Source organism: Protopterus annectens, chromosome 10.part0 (assembly GCF_019279795.1).
Source record: "Protopterus annectens isolate FY-2018-M chromosome 10.part0, PAN1.0, whole genome shotgun sequence".
NCBI classification, from domain to species: domain Eukaryota; kingdom Metazoa; phylum Chordata; order Ceratodontiformes; family Protopteridae; genus Protopterus; species Protopterus annectens.
In genome coordinates, this window is record NC_056744.1 from 1,214,533,330 (window position 1) to 1,214,551,986 (window position 18,657).

An 18,657-nucleotide genomic window follows, 5' to 3' on the forward strand; every position below is an offset into this window, starting at 1 on the left:
TAGGTGCTTCGAGAAATGACCCCCGACTGGCTCCGGAGCTGCACAGTCAGGTACTCCTTCAGGGATGCTGGAAGGAGGAGGAGCCACGAAAGGACTCGCGGTCTCCAGTGTTGCGGGGGCCTCCGCCGCCTCTGGGACGGGGCCTCCCTGAAAAATTTCCCCCTCCTCTACCTCTAGAAGGGGGGTCGCTCTGCTGCGACGAGTAAGGCTTCTGAGACTTACGGAACCACATTTCCCCCCCCCTCGGGCCTTGGGATAAGGCCTGAGGGGAGTGGAAAAGCGGGCTCCTATGGCAGCCAAGGTCTTACCCTCCTGTTCGCAGCGAGTCAAAGTGTCCTTTACCTTGGGTCCAAACAATGAGGACCCATCAAAGGGGGCGTCAGCAAAGGAAGACTTAAAGGCCTCTGCAAAATGACACAGGCGTAGCCAGGCTTGTCTCCGTAGAGCAACACCTGTCCCAGCCGCTCTACTCGCTCCTTCGGCCGCATAGGAAATGAGCCTCATGGACAAGTTAGATAATGAGGATAGGGTAGCCAACTGAGAGTTAACCGTCTGTGTTAACTGTTCAGGTAAGTTACCCGAGAGGGCATCCGACAGCTCCTTGATCAGATCCCTATGTAGTCTGGTGAAGTGTGCCAGATAATTCAGAGACCTTAACATAAAGGTCGCTGAAGAAAGGGTACGCTTGCCGTACCGATCCATGCTCCTAGACTCTTTATTAGGGGGATGGATGGACGTCGAAGCCTCTGCCACATCTTGTTGGGTGGCAGATGCCACCACCATAGCATCTACAGCCACACCTTTAGATAAAAAATCCTTGTCCGGGGGTGCCGAGAGAAACTTATTGGGATGAGCTGGCACCGGTTCCACAGAATCCGGGTGTTCCCACGCCCTTCGAGAGATCAAATCCAGAAGCTCATCGAAGGGCGGAGACACCCAGGAGGCGGAGGGCTGATCCCCGAAGGCCTTGAGGAACACCAACTCCTCAGCGGAAGGGGGTTTGGACTGCCAGTCGCCTCGGTGTTTAAGGATTTCCAGAATGTCTGCAAAGGAGACATCTTCCGAAGACGACTTTGGGGACCCCTCCGCATCATCGAGGTCGGTATCCGATGTGAGGGACTCGTCAGGGGAGTCGACGTGTTTCCTCTTACACTGTCTCTTCCTGGGCGGTTCCTCCGAAAGGGTGTCGGAGGAACCTCCAGGAAGAAGGGAACCGCCAATGGGGGTAACCTCAGGCCCAGGGGCTCCGCTGTCACGAGACAGGGGGATTCCAGAAGCGCCAGTCTCCATGCCCACGGAAGGTGGTGGTGGTGGAAAGGTCGAAGTGGCCACAGAGGATTTGGCTAAAGCACTTCTCATGGCATCGAAGGCCGGACCCCCAGAATCCTGGGAAGGTCCCGTCCCCGAGGCCACAACAGTAACCGGAGCCCCCGCAGCCGACGCACCTAGAGGGAGGCTCGGAACCAAAAGGATCGGATCCGAAGCATCCCCCCCGGGGCCGACTGAGGAGGTCCGCGTACCGAACCCCGACCCGAGGGACGGGGTTGAAGTTAGAGTCGGAGCCGACTCGATAACTTCGACCGGATCCACCAACACCGACTCCAACGGCGCCAAGGCTGTCGGAGGAGGAATGGAAGTAGAAGGATGGGGGATCGGCTCCAGAGCCAACTGGGCAGGAGTCGAGATCAATTTAGCGAAGACCGGTGACTGGAAAAGCTTCTGAAGCACCCTGTCTACGTCCGAATCGGACATCCTCGAAGAACGAGAAGAGACCGACCGGGTCCGAGTCAACTTTTCCGCCGGCTCCGAAAGACTGGGGGACCGGCTCCGTAAAGGCTCGAGGCGTATCGGCGCCGAGGGAGATTCCACTACTATTGCAATCTCCCTTGGAGCCGATGTGGACTTCAGCTCCGAAGTGGAAGTGTCTGAGCGGGCAACCCTCATCGGCTCCGAAGGCAGTGGAGCCGATGAAGGTGACACGCCTCTCGATGCCCAAGCTCTCGACTCCAAAGCCAGAGGAGTCGAGGCTGGAGACATCGAGGCAGACCGTTCCGCCCTCGGCTCCGAAGTCCGTGGAGCCGACGGAGAAGCCTGCCTAGACTTTTTAGCTATCGGTTCCGACGGACTGGTCGGAACCGAAGATTTTTTCTTCTTGCCAGTAGGAGAAGAAGAAGAGGATAAGGCTTCCTCAAAAGAAGGGGCAATGAGCCCTTTTAAAATCAATTTGTTTTTCCTCTCTTGGAGGACTCGAGAGGAAAAAGCGTGGCAAACGCTGCAGGACTCCTGGAGATGTTTGGGACCTAAACAATACACACACAAGGAATGATCATCTGTTATGGACATTTTGTAACCACACTTAACACATTTTTTAAAACCGGAAGGTCTATGTTCTTTAGACATGGTTTTAAAGGAAAACTTAACAAAAATTACAGACAAAACAGTTAACACCGACAACTAGGCTCTAATTTAAACGCCTAAAGTTAACAACAATTACAGACAAAACAGTTAACACCGACAACTAGGCTCTAATTTAAACGCCTAAGGCAGGGCTAGGCCCCTCTAACTTAAACGGAACCTTTTTACCAACAAAAATACACAATCTTCCACAAAAATACCAAAAAACACAATCACACAACAACACTAGCCGTTAAAACAGCTTTTGGGTGAGTTTTAGAGAGAAATTTGACAGAAAAGTTTCTGACTAGAGGTACTTAGCTCAGCCAAGTCCGAGACCACGTCTATGCTGGAAAGCGGCAAACGAGATCTGGGGAGGTAGTGGTGGTGCATCCTGGAATATGAGGTGACTCAGCCAATAAGAGACTGCGTTCTATTGTATAGCGCCGAGTCGGAGCCGAGGATCGGCTCCGAACCCATCTGTAGAGAATGTAGGCGAGATAGGATCATATTACATCTGTGTCTGTCATAGAGAAAAGGCTAGACATTTTGCAGTGCATTCCACCATTCCACTTGTTTGGGACTTAGAGATAGCCCACTGGTAGAGGTAAATATGGTATGAGATAAATGCTGCAGAGCTATCCTACTGCATGGGAGGCAAAGCCTTGCTTGTCTTACAGTCAAGGCCATTAAGACGCAAGACTGAATTGGTAATTATATCATATGGCTAATTAAATATATTATAATATAATACAATACAATACAATATAATACAATATAATATAACATAATATAATACAATATAATATAATATAATTATAATATAATATAATATATCTAGAGCAAAAATGGCAAACAATAAAAAACAAAAAGTAACAAACAAATTCTGAACAAACATACCTGGTGTTCCTTGGAAGTTTTGATTTTCTCCAATGGCTGCAGATGGTTAGAGCGAAGTACAGTCTCTGATGCAGTAGCACTGAGAGTAAGAAAAATTTCTTCCGGTATATAATTATTTTTTAAAGAAGTGAGAAGCTCGCTATTCTCAGTTTTGCCAGGTTTGTTCTTCATTTCAGAAAGGTCTGCGAAGCAATATTAAATAAAGAACAAATAATGGATTTCTAGAAATGACATGAGTCAAACTACAGTTAAATATCAAATGAAAATGTTTAAATGTAACACTTTTTATACTGGAAGCACAAATGCAGATTAAGTCAGTAGGGAAGTCCATATGCATATCCATGCATGAATACTCCCCATGACAGAAGTCTTTAATCCAATAATCTGAAGGATTGTTAGGTTGCAACCGGTAAGCATTATTAGAGGTTCATAAGGCAGCATCCTGACCTGTCTGTCAGAAAGGAAGTGGTATTTCTTTACCTACCAGCTGCCCTCTAAAACAAAGGTTGCTACTTGAGCCCAGTTTCCAGCCATAAACCTAATTCTGTGTTAGCTAGCTTCTGCTCTACAGCAATGAAATTCTGCTTAACTGTCTGCAGAAGAAAATAAATGTATTCATGCTGCAATCCTGGGATCAAACAGTGAAAATTATAAATAATGTGAGAATGACTTTATTAACATTAAATGTAGAAACATAATAACTTTCAATAAACTATAAAATTCATAACACTGTTAAACTTGTAAAAATAATAAAAAGTAGTTGGTTCCAAAACAGCACACCACCAGCTGCGAATCAAATATTTAATAATTACACACAGTATTTAGCGCTTTCATCTCATATCAAGTGATACTTCATCAGAATACATTCTTACAAAAGTCAAAAGCATTTAAATAACCGGTACTTACATATTATCGCAACCAGATTTTCGCGGTTGCGGTAATATGCTTGTTGGGCCAAAAACAGATTGTGGGAGTGAACGTATGGTTGGATGTGATGTTTTCTGTGGGTAATACCTAGTTTGTCCCATATTCGTAACCTAAATGAACGTGGAAATGTGAATCTTGTTTTGCATACTTCTAAATTGGTTGCACTGCTGTCATACTGCAGGAAATGAATCGAGGACGCCTGGGAAATGTTTGTTTGTACTGCTGCCGTACTGCGAGAAGGATTGTTACAAAATTGACTATACATTTCTATGAGAATAAGAAATCTGGGGCAGCACATTTTTTGTGTAAATAACTGCTTTTATTTTACAAATGGAACATAATTTCAGTTAAAGGGAATAACAGAGTAAACAAGGTGACAGAGGCTAAAGTTAATGTGACATGTGGGAGATAATGGTCTTGTACAATGGAGGCTAAAGTTAATGTGACATGTGGTGTTAGGTGGTACTATGAAAAACATGTATGCAATATGTGACAGCACCAGATTTATTTATTTTTTTGGATAGTAGTTACTCTTACAATGTTTTCTGGATGTCTTGGATAGCATACTTGTGGATGTCTTCCGGATAGTTTGGGCAACATATTTCTGGACATGGAACGTGTCTTACACATAACTGTTGTAGAAAATGTATTTTCAGTGACATGATGTCGTTAAACGGCATAGCTTGAAACAAGCACTCATTTCTTAAATTTTATACTGTTTTTCCTATCTAAACAATATTTTTTCATAAAGTTCACTTTGTCAGTGTGATTCTGCATACATTTCTGTTTATATTCACATATCGGGAAGCAAGCGGTATTATCGTGAAAATCTGGTTGCGATAATACGTAAGTACCAAATAACCTTGTCAATTAAAAGTGCTGGTCACATGACAGCAGTAATCAATATTTAAAGACACCATTACAAAAATCACATTTTTTCCTAAAATTATTACCTTTCTTTTACTTAAAAATAATGTTGTTATATAATATATATACATCGCAGTATTACCAGAATAAATGTATATCCCACTGAATATACTCTGTTATAAAATACATTATATTTGACTAGCCCTTTCATGTAGTAATATATTTAAATATTGATTACTGTTGTCATGTGACCTGCACTTTTAATTGACAAGGTTATTTAAATGTTTTTGACTTTTGTAAGAATGTATTCTGATTAGGGCCAGTGTTAGCGTTTTGGGGGCCCCCAGCAAATATCAAGTTTGGGGGCCCCCTAGGAACTTCAGTCAAAGTAACACCCTGTCACTGGCCACCCCTCTAAATCAGCCTTGTAGTTCATGCTGCAAATTTTTAGTAGTAGTATGTACAGACTTACCTGTAGCTACAATGCTCTTACAGTACACCATGTGCATGTACCACACTATATTCGCCCATCTAACACAGGGACATTCACAGTTACTGGCATTTTAGTTAAAATAATGACACATTAAAGCAACTCTATGTATAGGTCTAGACTTAGGTGAAATGCTGTCTGTATGCTCTAAAGTGCATTTTAATTTTTTTTTTTACATAATCTTTTCATCCAATGATGACTTGAAAAGAAATTATGATTAAGGAAAGAAATTCAGTCTTGCTGTTCAGCTTAAGTTTTCCTTGTATCCTTTCAGCACACCTTTCCTGACCAAGACAGCACAGTAATAACCATTTAGCACATAACTCAGATAAGTCAGGATCTAAGAAGCCACAGGGTTATTGGTGTTCTAGGACACATTTTACAGCATTTCCCAACCTTTTAATCCAATGGTGTCCAAACAAAAACATGAGTAAGAAAAGAATGTCTTTTTTTTTTTCCAAGGAAGACATAAGTTGTGCCCAAGGCTTAATATTCAAAGAGATTGCGAAATAGTAGCTCACAACAAACTAACAAGCCATTTGTCGTCTGGATACAGAGGTCCAGTCTGAGAATATGGCCTGCCTCTCTAACCCCCCCCAAAAGACTATCACTGCCTATGCATCCCTCTGGTGTTAGACTGGGATGAAAGCAGAGGTTTTAATTGCCACAGTCATATATTTCAAGTGGGTGCTGACATACATATACATAGCATGCCTCCTCACTCCTCAACCCTGACCATCAAAGGTAGCTAGCTGCCTGTATATGTGCCCGATATGAAACTGAAGAAATAATGACTACAGTAATGTATTTTACTTTGTTGCTCCTAGACAGTACACTGCCCCTACACAAGCTATAGTAATGTTCTTTGTGGACCTCTGAGGTCTGTGAGAAAAGTAAAATAAACCATGACCACACTGGCCTCAGCCCAAACAAAAGCTGTAATGACCTCATGCGCACACTTCTATGGTTTGACTGTAATGAAAATTAAGGAAGTAACCACACCCCCATAACCTGTAGCAGCTTTCTGTACAAACACATCTGAGCAGGTCTGGTTTTAGAATGGGTGCAGTTGAAAGCAGAGGCCATTATCAGCTTTATCCTAACAGGGTAAAGTTAAAGAGCTTAATCAAAAAATTACATTTTTTTTTTATTTTTTCCCAAACCAGCAACACAGTCAGGGATGACTAAGGGAGTCCCTTGTATCAATTTATACAGTTTGGGGAGTGGTGGCCACCAGAATCCTTGAAGACTGAAATGTCTGAATGCTCTGTGACATATTTTATGCATTTCTTCTGAAATATAATTATTTGTTAGCTACATTTTTACTCAAACCCATAAGCTTAATGTACGTATCCTGGCATTATTGGTTGTATGTAGAGATAAAAATCAGTGATATTTTTTACAAACACACACAAAAACCACAGCAATACTAGTTTTGTACTTTTTTCAGCAAATAGCAATACATTGTGCAACACTGGTACTGCCACACCTGATCAGTGAATGCTGTTTAACAATCGTCAAACAGCAGCAGAGATAAGTCACTTATTTACCTCAGCGGGGAGTAATACATACCTGTCGCTGTCTCTGATTTCACAGACCTTCCCTGATTTTGCTCATAATTTTGCTCTATCCTTCATAAAAAGTTTGATTTGCTAATAAATCATTCAGGAATACAGACAGTCAATAATTCCAGGCATCAGAGGTTTATACTTCATATTATCCAAAAAAATGCATGTTGACGCAAAAGATGTACGTGAATTAGAGTGATATTTAAAACATGTTGCTGATTGAGCCTTTATTCTACTATTATTTTTGGTATTATGCTGGATTCTTCTGCCAAGAAGTTGAGACTTGTAGTATCTGTTGTTCTACCAATATTTATAAAACTCCCTTAAAATAAAAACATCTCTGAAGATCAAAAGCATCAGCTTTTCTTAAAATACAAGGCTTGCTCTCAAATCAGTCACTCTGACCTGCTGATCTCTCTACTGCTTACCTTGCTTATGTTTATCAGCTTTATCCTAACAGGGTCATACCACATCCCTTTTCAGGTCAAAGAGCATAATCAGGAAATTAATAAATGTTTTTCTCATTTTTCCTAACCATCAGCTGCTTTTGTGGGCCCCCTACACAGTCAAGGATGATTAAGGGGCCCTCTTACAACCACAGGTATTGCAGGTACCTAAAGCTGACTATGTTGTTGGTTTTAGTGGAAAGAATGTCCACCAAGCAGGGTTTAATTAAGCCAGAGGCACTATTCAAGTGGGAAAATATTTAATGGAATTGTGAAGCCTATTAATTGATAAAACACTGTTACTATAACTGGAGATATTTGTGATTTTAAAAGAGATATAAATAAGAGTTATTACCCACCTCGTTTATTAAGTATACAAAATTGCTGTACTAGCTTTTGTTAGTTTGACAGACATGTTACAAAATATCAAGATAAGAACTTGCTGTGGTTGGGGGTCCCCCAGGAACAGGGGTCCCCCGTGACCGCAGGGTTCGCTGGTGCCTAAAGCTGGCTATGGTTCTGATGAAGTCTCACTTGATATGAGATGAAAGTGCTAAATACTGTGTGTAATTATTAAATATTTGATTCATAGCTGGTGGTGTGCTGTTTTGGAAACAGCTACCTTTTATTATTTTTACAATAATAACTTTCAATATTTTTGTCCAGCTCTTTTGCATTCTAATTTTGAGTCAGTCTGAAAGAAGTACTAAAGAAAAGATGTTGAAGTATACTTAACAATCACAACAGATCTTTCAAAACAGGTTGCTGCTATAAAAACTCATAACATTTGAGTCACCTTCTGTCATAACCAGTATTTTATTTACTATAACTTGGACTCCAGCAGGTAATATACTAACATTCTATGAAACCTTGACTAGATGTGAAGCATAAAATATATATGCACGGGTCCCCTTCACATGGTCAACAGTTCAAAAAGTCAAAGACCATATGGCCAAGACCATATGATCGACTTTCAAAATTTCGACCATGCGGAACGGGCATCTCCGTATAGTGCAGAATGGAAAGATTTCCATCTTCTGCATTGTAGTGCAATCTCGGAGTTGGTATATTTAAGTTCCGGGGGGTGGGGGCAGAGCCCCCCCCACGGGGGGTGTAGGGGTGCTTGCCCCCCTGCTAGCAATGTGAAGGTAAGTGATTGTTGTGTTTTTTTTTTTTTTTTTTTTTTATTACAAGGTTAACATTTCGAAAGTGGATCATATGGTCTCGGCTATATGGTCTTCGACTGTCTGAAATGTCAACCATGTAAAGTAGACCCATATGCACATATGTGCAGTCAATGACACAGACAAATAACTTGTATCACAGCTGCCACTTGTTTGTCTCTAACACACAAAACAAGTAGGCTTTGGGTTTCGTTCGGATGCTTTAATACATACAAACACATCAGGATGGATACCAGCATAATTAAATACAAACAAACTAGTTAAACAAAGAGCTTACATACATACACGTTTACATCTCAACAGCTAACTACAAAATGGCAGTCAGACTTGCATGTGCTCAGTATTTATACACTTGTGCAAGCCCTTGGATAGCTTCTTAAAAGTATACACACACATTGATCTACATCCTCCGTCTTAAAAACACTGCCCTTTATGCAAAACAATGTTATAGTTAGACATGCATTACTATGTACACTGGAAACAAAACACAACGTTCATGCCCAAGTTGCTTCATATCTGCTGCAGAGTTTAGAGATTCAACCATATCTTGTAACATAACAGGACCAAATTTAGCAACAGGGACAGTCTGCGGTGCACAACTCATATCAGGAATTTCTTGATTCATCAAAGGAACAAGAATGTCCTCTGGAACTTCCTAAGGAATTGCAACACCGGACAACTCACTTTGAGATAAACAGTCTTTTTTCACAGGCTATCTGCTGTGGTATAGGCTTGGACACCAATCTCAAATGTTTCCAATTCCACCTAAAAGTTGCTCCTTCTGATTCTATAATGCACAGTCTTGGCTCTGGACCAATATTCTTCATAACACCAATTTGATCATAACCTCTGGACGTTTGCATCCTTACCACTTCTGGATTGAGCATTTACTGGTCTTATCATAGTAGGACTTCTGGGACAGGCATTTCTTCAACAGAGTGGCTTTCACTGATCTGTTGTTCTTGACACATGGAACCAACAATTGACTACTGATTGGTAATGTGGTTCTGGTTTGTCTCGACAGAAGTCTCTGATGAGGTGAACCAAGTTGTTTATCACAAGGAACATTTCTGAGATTCAAGAAAACATCACTGTTGTCTCATTTTGACTTCTCTAGTAACTGCTCTGCACTTTGCACTGCATGCTCTGCCAAACCATTTCACTGTGGGTACTTTGGACTACTTGTGACATGAGTAAAGTCCCATTCTTCAGCAAATCTTTTGAACTGTTGGCCTGTAAACTGCATGCTACTGTCAGAAATAACTTTGTGCAGATTTCTATGAACAGCAAAATGACCCTTCATCTTAGTAATAACTCTGCTGGATGCTAGGTTAGGAAGTAAGTCAATCTCGAACCAATTAGAGTAAGAGTCTACTAACACCAAATAATATTGACTAATCCACTTGAAGATGTCTGTGGCTACTGTCGACCAAGGTAGTTACGGAATGTGGTTAAAATGAAGTGGTTCCTTTTGTTGCTGTACCTTTGTACTATTACACAATGAACAAGACAAAAGTGCTCTCTCCATGTCTTGTGACATAGAAGGCCAAAATACTAGTCCTCGTGCCCTTCTTTTGGTAGATTCAGTTCCTGGGTGATCACGATGTAAGATAGTAATGTATTCTGGTTGCAAGGACTTTGGAACAATTACTTCTAGACCTTTCATTATGATACCTTTGTCAGACAAAATCTCATCTCTGTATGGAAAATAAGGTTGCACTTCTTGAGGTAAACTATATTGCTTTGACTGCCATCCTTGACTGATAAATTGTTTGAGCCTTTGTAAAACTGGATCTGTGGCTGACTGATCTCTCAGCTCATCAAGACGTGTGGAAGAAAAATTTCTCACTTCCATGATGTCAAAATCGAGGTTATCATTCTTGTGTTGTTCTGTGGTGTTTCTGGGTGATCTGGATAATGTATTGGTAAGATAAAGAAGTTTGCCTTTCTTGTAGACAAGACTGAAATTGTACTTTTGCAATCTCAGCATCATACGTTGCAGTCTGGCCGGAGATGAATCCACTGGCTTTCTCAAGATAGTGACTAATGGTTGGTGGTCTGTTTCGATCTGGACAGCTCTACCATAAACATAATCATGGAACTTTGAACATGCAAACACAATTGCCAAAAGTTCTTTCTCAATCTGGGCATACTACATCTCAGTTTTGGTAAGAGTTCTCCATGCACAGGCAGCAGGTTGATCCTCTTGTAGAATAACTGCACCAAGTCCAAATTTCGAAGCATCACAGGAAAGTGTAACTGGTTTGTGAACATCATAGTATCTGAGAGTTGGTGGACTTGCAATTCTGTGTTTCAAGACTTCAAATGCTGTTTGGTGTTGCTCTAGCCAGGACCAGGATACATCTTTATGTGTCAGCTCTCTGAGTGGTGCTGATAGTTGGCTCAAATCTGGAATGAACTTGCCTTGGTAGTTGACCATGCCAAGAAAACATTGGAGGGCTTGAACATTGTCTGGAACTGGCATCTCTAGAATGGCTGTTTGCTTTGAAGGGTCTGGTCATAGGCCTGTACTTGTAAATAAGTGACCAATATAAGTGACTTCTTGTTGCCTGAATTTCCACTTGTTGGACTGAGCTTAAGATTCATGTGATGTGGTGTCATGTTTTGCTTCATCCTGACCTCCTACCTGGTTGTCATCTACTATGATAGCATACGGATACCCAGAAAAAAATTTGCTCCTTGCACACTGAGACTTCACTTGCAGAATTTATCCCAAATGGCATTCTCAAAAATCTGTACCTGCCAAACAGAGTACTAAAAGTAATGAGCAATGATGATTTTTTGTCAAGCTGAATTTGCCAAAATGAACTCTTTGCATCTAAGACAGAAAAATAGTGGTATTTGGCATCAAGGCTGCGACGTATTCGACTGCGCACATTGGATGATGACATCTTTTAAGTGTTTTATTCAAATCTTGCAGGTCAATACATATGTTGATGTCATCTGAGCTTTTCTTATGAGCTACCACCATGGAAGATACCCATTCAGTTGGAATTTCAACTGGACAAATCACACCTTGTTGCACCATTTTATCTGACTCGACTTTGACTCCGTCCTGCATGGCTATTGGAACTTTATATGCTGGCCTGATAACTGGACTGACCTCTGGGTCTAACTTCATGGAGTACAACTGGAAGTTAGCCTAGTTTGTCTTGGAAAAGATCAGCATAGGTAGAAAAAATGTGCTGGGCAAAATTATAGTAGGGGTCTTTTAAGCTAACATGGTGGACTTCCTTGTTAAATGAAAGCAGTCCCATTTGCAAATTGTCTCTGAGCCCTAATAATGACTGGACATGCCTCTTGACCACATAAAATAACAAGTTGTAGCTTCTTCCAGCACAGTAACATGAAAGCACTACTGAGCCTTCGGTTTGAATTTCTTCCCCTCCATAAGCAGCAAGCTTGGCACACCTTGCCAAATCAAGCCTTTCACTTTTACACAATCTGGCAAATGTTTCTGCAGACATAACATTGCACTTAGAATCTGTATCAACTTTGAGCTCTATGGGTTTGCCATTTATCCGAACAGTACAAAATACTTAATTTGTTGCCCTTAAATCTACTGCATTGACCGTTTCATGAAGCACTGACACACCATCAACATAAAGAGCAGAACTGCCACTGTCTAACTGATCATCTCATTTCTTCACTGTCACAAAGCAAATCTTTCTCACTGCATCATCTTTTATGCCACACACAAGTCTGTCCTTCATCAACTCATCCCTTAAGTCACCAAATCTACTTATATATGCTGCAAAAGTTTCACCAGGTGTTTGATCTCTTGTGTAAAATAAGTGCCTTTCCATTGTAACATTTGTCTAGGGGTTACACAGTTCTCTTAATTTACATTTTCAGCACTCTGGATTCCCCCTTGACTCAGCTGGTACAACAATATGACAGTTTTCCCCCCTCTCCTGTATAGATAGCAGGTGCATACACAAATGAGTTTTCCCTTTCTATAGTTTCTGACCCAGCTAAATTGAGCAGAATAAATACCTTTGTATGGTCATCTTAATCAGAAAATGCATCCTGTATGAAAATGTTGCACTCTTCCTCAAACACTCTCCAGTTCTCAGCAATATTACTGTCACACACAAGTGCACTGGGGGTTTTCCGAAATCCGTCTGCCATGCCCACAAAGTATACACAAACACACTGAAAATATGGCCCTTGTAATTATGTATGAACAAACAGTTCCATGAGCTTGTAACAACATTCAAATGCACAATAAACTCTTTGAAACATTGTACTTTGCGATATATGCTCTGTAGTGGCTATACTCTGCAAAATATGCCTCGTAATGGCTGTACTTTGTGAAATAGCTTTATTGTAACACTGCACAAACATGCAAATACTTTATGCACTTCTGATAACTTGGATAATTTTGCTTAATACGAAAATACATATGCTTTGCAAAAATGCGGTTGTTTCCCCTTATCTTATTCGTTTTATGCAATTCGGACTTTATTTTAAGCATTTTCTGTAGTAATTTGCATATTTTTTATCAATATCATATATATCTGTTTATGCAAATATTATTTAGAGCATGCTGTATGCCTTGTTTCATATTATGCGAAATGAAATACGGCTGAAGAAGTTTTAATACCTGAAATTTATTTCTGACCTGTTTTGCGAAGTTTGCACATTTAGGAATTATCCAATCTTGTATATTCCACCAGTATCTAAACAAGTGCCTTAAGTCATTTTAGCCAAGCCGTTTCTGACTCCATGCCCCTTCGTTATGCTTTTTCTAACTCCATGTCCTTTTAGATATACAGCTTCTGACAACATGTCGCTCATTTATCTCTAACACATAAAACAAGGCTTGGGGTTTCGTTTTGATGCTTTAATACATACAAACAAATCAGGATGGATAGCAGCATCATTAAATACGAACAAACTAGATAGCAAACATTGCTTACATACATACACGTTTACATCTCAACAGCTAACTACAAAATGGCAGTCAGACTTGCACGTGCTCAGTATTTATACACTTGTGCAAGCCCTTGAATAGCTTTTTAAAGGTATATATACACACATATTGATCTACAACAGCCACGGACTAAAGCTAAATGCCAAGAAACACATAATAGTATCCTTCAGGAATACATCCATCCCTGGTAGCTATCATATTGACAACACACCCCTAAGAGTTTTCACAGTAGTCAAGAACTTGGGGTCACACACTCAGTAATCTAGGCTGTGACCACGACGTGTTTACAGTAGTAAGGAAATCATTCTGTGTTGTGCAACATATAAACAAAGGTATGCCATCTGGTTCCAAGTAGGTCTTTGTTCCACTGTAGTTAGCATTCATCAGTCCTATTTGAGTAAAATGTCCAATTTGGTATGGACCTAACCAGGCACATCCAACAACTGCAACGTCCACAGAGATCCCTCAGTAAAAGAATAAGTAACATGTCCTATGCAGACAGCCTCTATGCCCTATCCCTGTATTCTATCTCATACAGGCTGTTGATGGGAGATCTATGCCTGGCATACAAGGCATTTTCAGACCCCACCCTGACGAATCTCCTGCATATAAAAAAAACAAAAAAAAACAAACAGCACTGGAATTACCCATGCTAAAGACTTCAACCTTGCCTGTTATATAAACAGGACCTGCTGGAAAGAAGGAAATGTATCCCAGAGACTACCTCTTCTGTGGCACTGCCTCCCCATCCATGTTAAGCAGAGTTCCTCCCTAACACAATTCTTGGTTTGGACTTGTGTCGCTAATGGACACAGGCAGCCTATAAATGGTTAATCTACCACGGATCTGCTTATATTTTCAAAGGTACCAGTACTTGTCAGAGATTTGAGAAGCATGGCTAGGCTTAAAAATGCCTTTGTGGTCATTAGCCTAGTACACACCTAGAAAATCATGAATAGTACTGCTAGGAGCATTCTTCATTTTGTTTGAGCCCATACTAGTCTTCACAGTTCCTTATTAGTTTATTTTAAAATAACATAACATGAATATTCTTATAAGCAGGAAAACAAAACGATGGATGTTGTGTAGTCCTATCTCACTTTCATTCTTACATATGGGTTTGGAGCCGATCCTCGGCTCCAACTCGGCCTGTTTACAAGCTGGAAGTCTTCTAATTGGCTCATGGCTAGGTAGGTATCCCATGGTGCACCAGTACAATCCCCAGATCTCGTTTGCTGCATCACGAGTACGGTTGTGCTTCTCTTTGGCTCTGGCTAAGTGTTGCATTTACTTAAACGTTTTCAAAAATTTTTGAGACTGTTCAGTTTAAACTATAAAAACTGTTACTGCATTATTGTTCAGTTAGTTAGCGTAGTTGCTATTAGTATAGTTAGCTTTTACTTGCGCCATTTGGTGCAATCTTTGGCCTTTTGGCCTTTTTGCTTTCTTAGTATTGGTATCCTGTATGCTAGTTTCGTGTCTTCATAGACTTAGTATTTGTAGACGCCTTTGCTCTCATTTAGACTGTGTGTTGTTAGTAGGCTAGTCTTTTTCTTGGCGGTTTCCCACTTGTTGAATTATTACCATTGTTATCATTGTTATTATTGTTAACAGAACTGCGTTCTGTTATTTCTTAGTCATAAGTCTGAGTTTTTTGCAGATTCCTGCTTGTTTCGTTGATTACTGTTGATAAATCTACTAGGTTCTGTTTCCCTTGTTAATATTACTGTTTGAGTGTGTGAAATTCTCTATTTACTGTAACTTTCTAGGTCTGCTTTAGTTAGAAGACCTAGTTTCTCCATTTCCCTTCCTGCCCGGGCTAGGCCCGTTTAAGTTACAGGACCTAGTCCTCGTGGTGTCTTTCTCTTTCCTGCAGGGCTAGGCCCATTTAAATTAGAGGACGTAGTCCTCCTTCTCTTTCTTTTCTGGGTGTGTGTGCTCATCTCTGTGAGAATGTCTAAAGAAAGTAAGGATCATAAGCCATCTGGCTTTAAGAAATGTATTAAATGCTCACAGAAGATGTCTATAACGGATGGCCACAGTACCTGCATTTACTGTCTGGGGGCCATCCATTTACAGGAGACCTGTTTATTTTGCCAAGCTTTCAGTCCTAGGGTTTTGCAAGAGAGAAAAAACAAGCTCATACTAAAAGGTCTTCTTAAACCTTCCTTTAAGGAAGATCTGTCTAGCTCTTCCTCCTCTTTCAAATCTACAAAGGGAAAGTCTAAGTCCTCTAAGAGGCCCTCCCCGACACCGGCTGGTATCTCGGAGCTACCTCTTAAAATCACCAAATCAGACAAGCCCACTGTCTCATCGGCTCCACAGAGTTCGGTGCCGAATGAGAGCAGTACTGTGATTACAGGGTCGGTTCCAAGTATTTCGGAGCCGACCACTGAGACCATTTCACGGAGCTGGTCTATGGATCCTCTACCAGTCTCCCCTATATTGAAATCTCCGATACTTCAGAGATCCCGCTCTCCTACTCTGTCATCCAGGTCTTCCAGGAGTTTATCAGAAGAAGATATGGAGAGGGTAGTGCTGAGACTGTTGAAGTCATCTGCTTTGCCTAAATTGCTGCTGGCTCCGACCCAATCGGTTCCGGAGCCACTTGAGTCCATTCTGCCCTCTTTGATCATTCCTCCTCTGAGCCATGCTGGTGTTTCGGAGCCGGAGTGTTTGGTACCACTGGTAGAACCTTCAGTTCCAGCTCCCCCTGTGGCTGCTTTGGAGCAGAGTTCTGCTCTGACACTCTCTGCGCCATCTGTATTGTCTAGGGGCCGAAGTTCCCCGGTCGGCCCTGACGGAGATACTTGGAACTGAAATTCTTCAGTTCCAAGTCTTCCTCTCGGCGTGTCGGTGAGGGTGAGTTCAGACCCTATGTCTATCTTGGCGCCGATGGCATCCTCAGTCTCCTCGGAGCCGGGAGGTCTTCGGAGCCGGAGAGGTTGGCATTCAAGAAGATGAGGAGTGTGCTGTCCCGATCATCAGCTCCTACCAGAGGATCCGACACTCTTTCCCCTAAAGCACCTACTTCTGTCTCAGCTCCTACTCCCTCCATAGACAGCAGAGACCCTCAGCCTCAGGAGCCACTGGCTGGTGGCCCCCACTCTTCCGAGACCTCCCTGGAATATCCTTCTGAGGAGCCCCTATGAAAGAGAACATGTAAGAGGAAGCATGTAGACTCCCAGGATGAGTCTCTGACACTGACCTCGAGGAGTCAAAAAGGTCCCCCAAGTCATCCTCTGATGATGTCTCCTTCGTAGACATCCTGGAAATCCTTAAACAGAAGTGTGGCTGGCCCACTGTCACCCTTTCTGATGAGGAGTCGGTGTACCTGAAGGCTTTCAGGTCTCAACCTTCAGCCTCGTGGGTGTCTCCACCCTTTGAAGAACTGATGGGGCTAGTTAGTCAAAAGGTGTGGGATACTCCTGATGCCGTGGAGCCAGTCCCCAGGAGACCGAATAAGTTTCTTTCTGCCCCTCCAGGAAAAGATTTTTTGTCTAAAGGTGTTCCCATAGATGCCATGGTGGTGGCAGCAGCCGCTAAGAAGGAGCTAGCTGAGACTTCTTCTTCTGTTCATCCGCCAAATATGGAGTCTTGAACGATGGACAGATACGGGAAGTGTATCTTTTCTTTAGCGGCATTCACCCCTAGATCGCTGAACTACCTTACTCACTTCACGAGGCTTCAGAGAGATCTCCTTAAAGAGTTAGGTGATTCTCTACAAGGTACATGTACTGAGGAAGACCATGACAAGGTTCCTGCCCAGTTGTCCACCTTGAACTCTATTGTCAACTCTTCCATGTGGCTTTTTTCGTATGCAGCTGTTGGAGCGAGCAGAGCAGCGGGTTCAGGAATTTCCCTAAGGCATCATTCCTGGATGCATTTGTGTAACTTTACGGAACCGTTTAAGTCTACCTTTACCAATGCCCCCTTCGACGGTTACTCATTGTTTGGACCCAGTGTAAAGGACACTCTCACCCAGTGCAAGCAAGAAGGTAAAACACTCTCTGCCATGGGAGTACGTTTTACTGTTCCCTCTAGACCATACCCTAAGGGTCAGAGGGGCGGTAAGATGTGGTTACCAGAGGTTTTTCCAGGATGCACAGGGTGACTCCTCCTTCAGAGGCAGAAGACGAGGAGGAAATGGTAGACGTCGCCCTAGAGACAGGCAGTCCGCAAAATCAGGGAGGCCACGATTCCTTTTGGGGCCGGCCTTACCAGCGCTCCTGATGTGGAGCCTGACTGTGCTTCTCTGGGGCCGATCGGGGGTCGCATTTCTTTGTATCCAGATGCCTGGCCGGGTATCACTCAAGACAAGTGGGTACAAAGAATTATTACCAGAGGTTATGCCATACCCTTTTCTCTTCCACCTTTTGCTCCCAAGAAGATCCCGGATGTTCCACCCAATCACATGGATCAGGCAACTGTAGAGGTCAACAAGTTGCTTTCAAAAGAGTCATCCAAACCGTCCCAGCAGACGAAATAGGATCCGGAACTCCAGATTCTTTTTAGTGCCAAAACGTACAGGGGACTGGAGACCCATTCTGGACCTCAACAGATTGAACAAATCAGTAAAGAAGGACAAGTTCCGGATGGTGACACTGCAGTCTATACTCCCGTTGTTAGGGAAAGACAATTGGATGTGCTCAATAGATCTCCAAGACGCCTACTACCACATAAAAATGGACAGGGCGTTGAGGAGTCATCTACGCTTCCGGCTGGGAGCCAGTCACTATTAGTTTCGTGTTCTGTCCTTTGGTCTCACCACAGCCCCCAGGGTGTTCACCAAATGTATGGCAGTAGTGACAGCTCACCTGAGACATCGAGGATTCCAGTTGTTTCCGTATCCGGACAACTGGCTCTTGACTGCCCCCCACCAGGCATCTACTTCTTCAGAGCAGGGATGCTACTATTCAGCTTT

At 42.3% G+C, this 18,657-nt stretch overlaps 1 protein-coding gene across 1 annotated transcript in view; it reads right to left on the reverse strand.

Moving 5' to 3' along the window:
• AXDND1 (axonemal dynein light chain domain containing 1) overlaps window positions 1–18,657 on the reverse strand; it is a 2,684,234-nt gene that overhangs the window by 2,442,154 nt on the left and 223,423 nt on the right. The window contains exon 3 of the mRNA XM_044085955.1: window positions 3,295–3,476. Within this exon, the coding sequence (XP_043941890.1) occupies window positions 3,295–3,476 (182 nt within the window). The remainder of the gene's footprint in view (window positions 1–3,294; window positions 3,477–18,657) is intronic.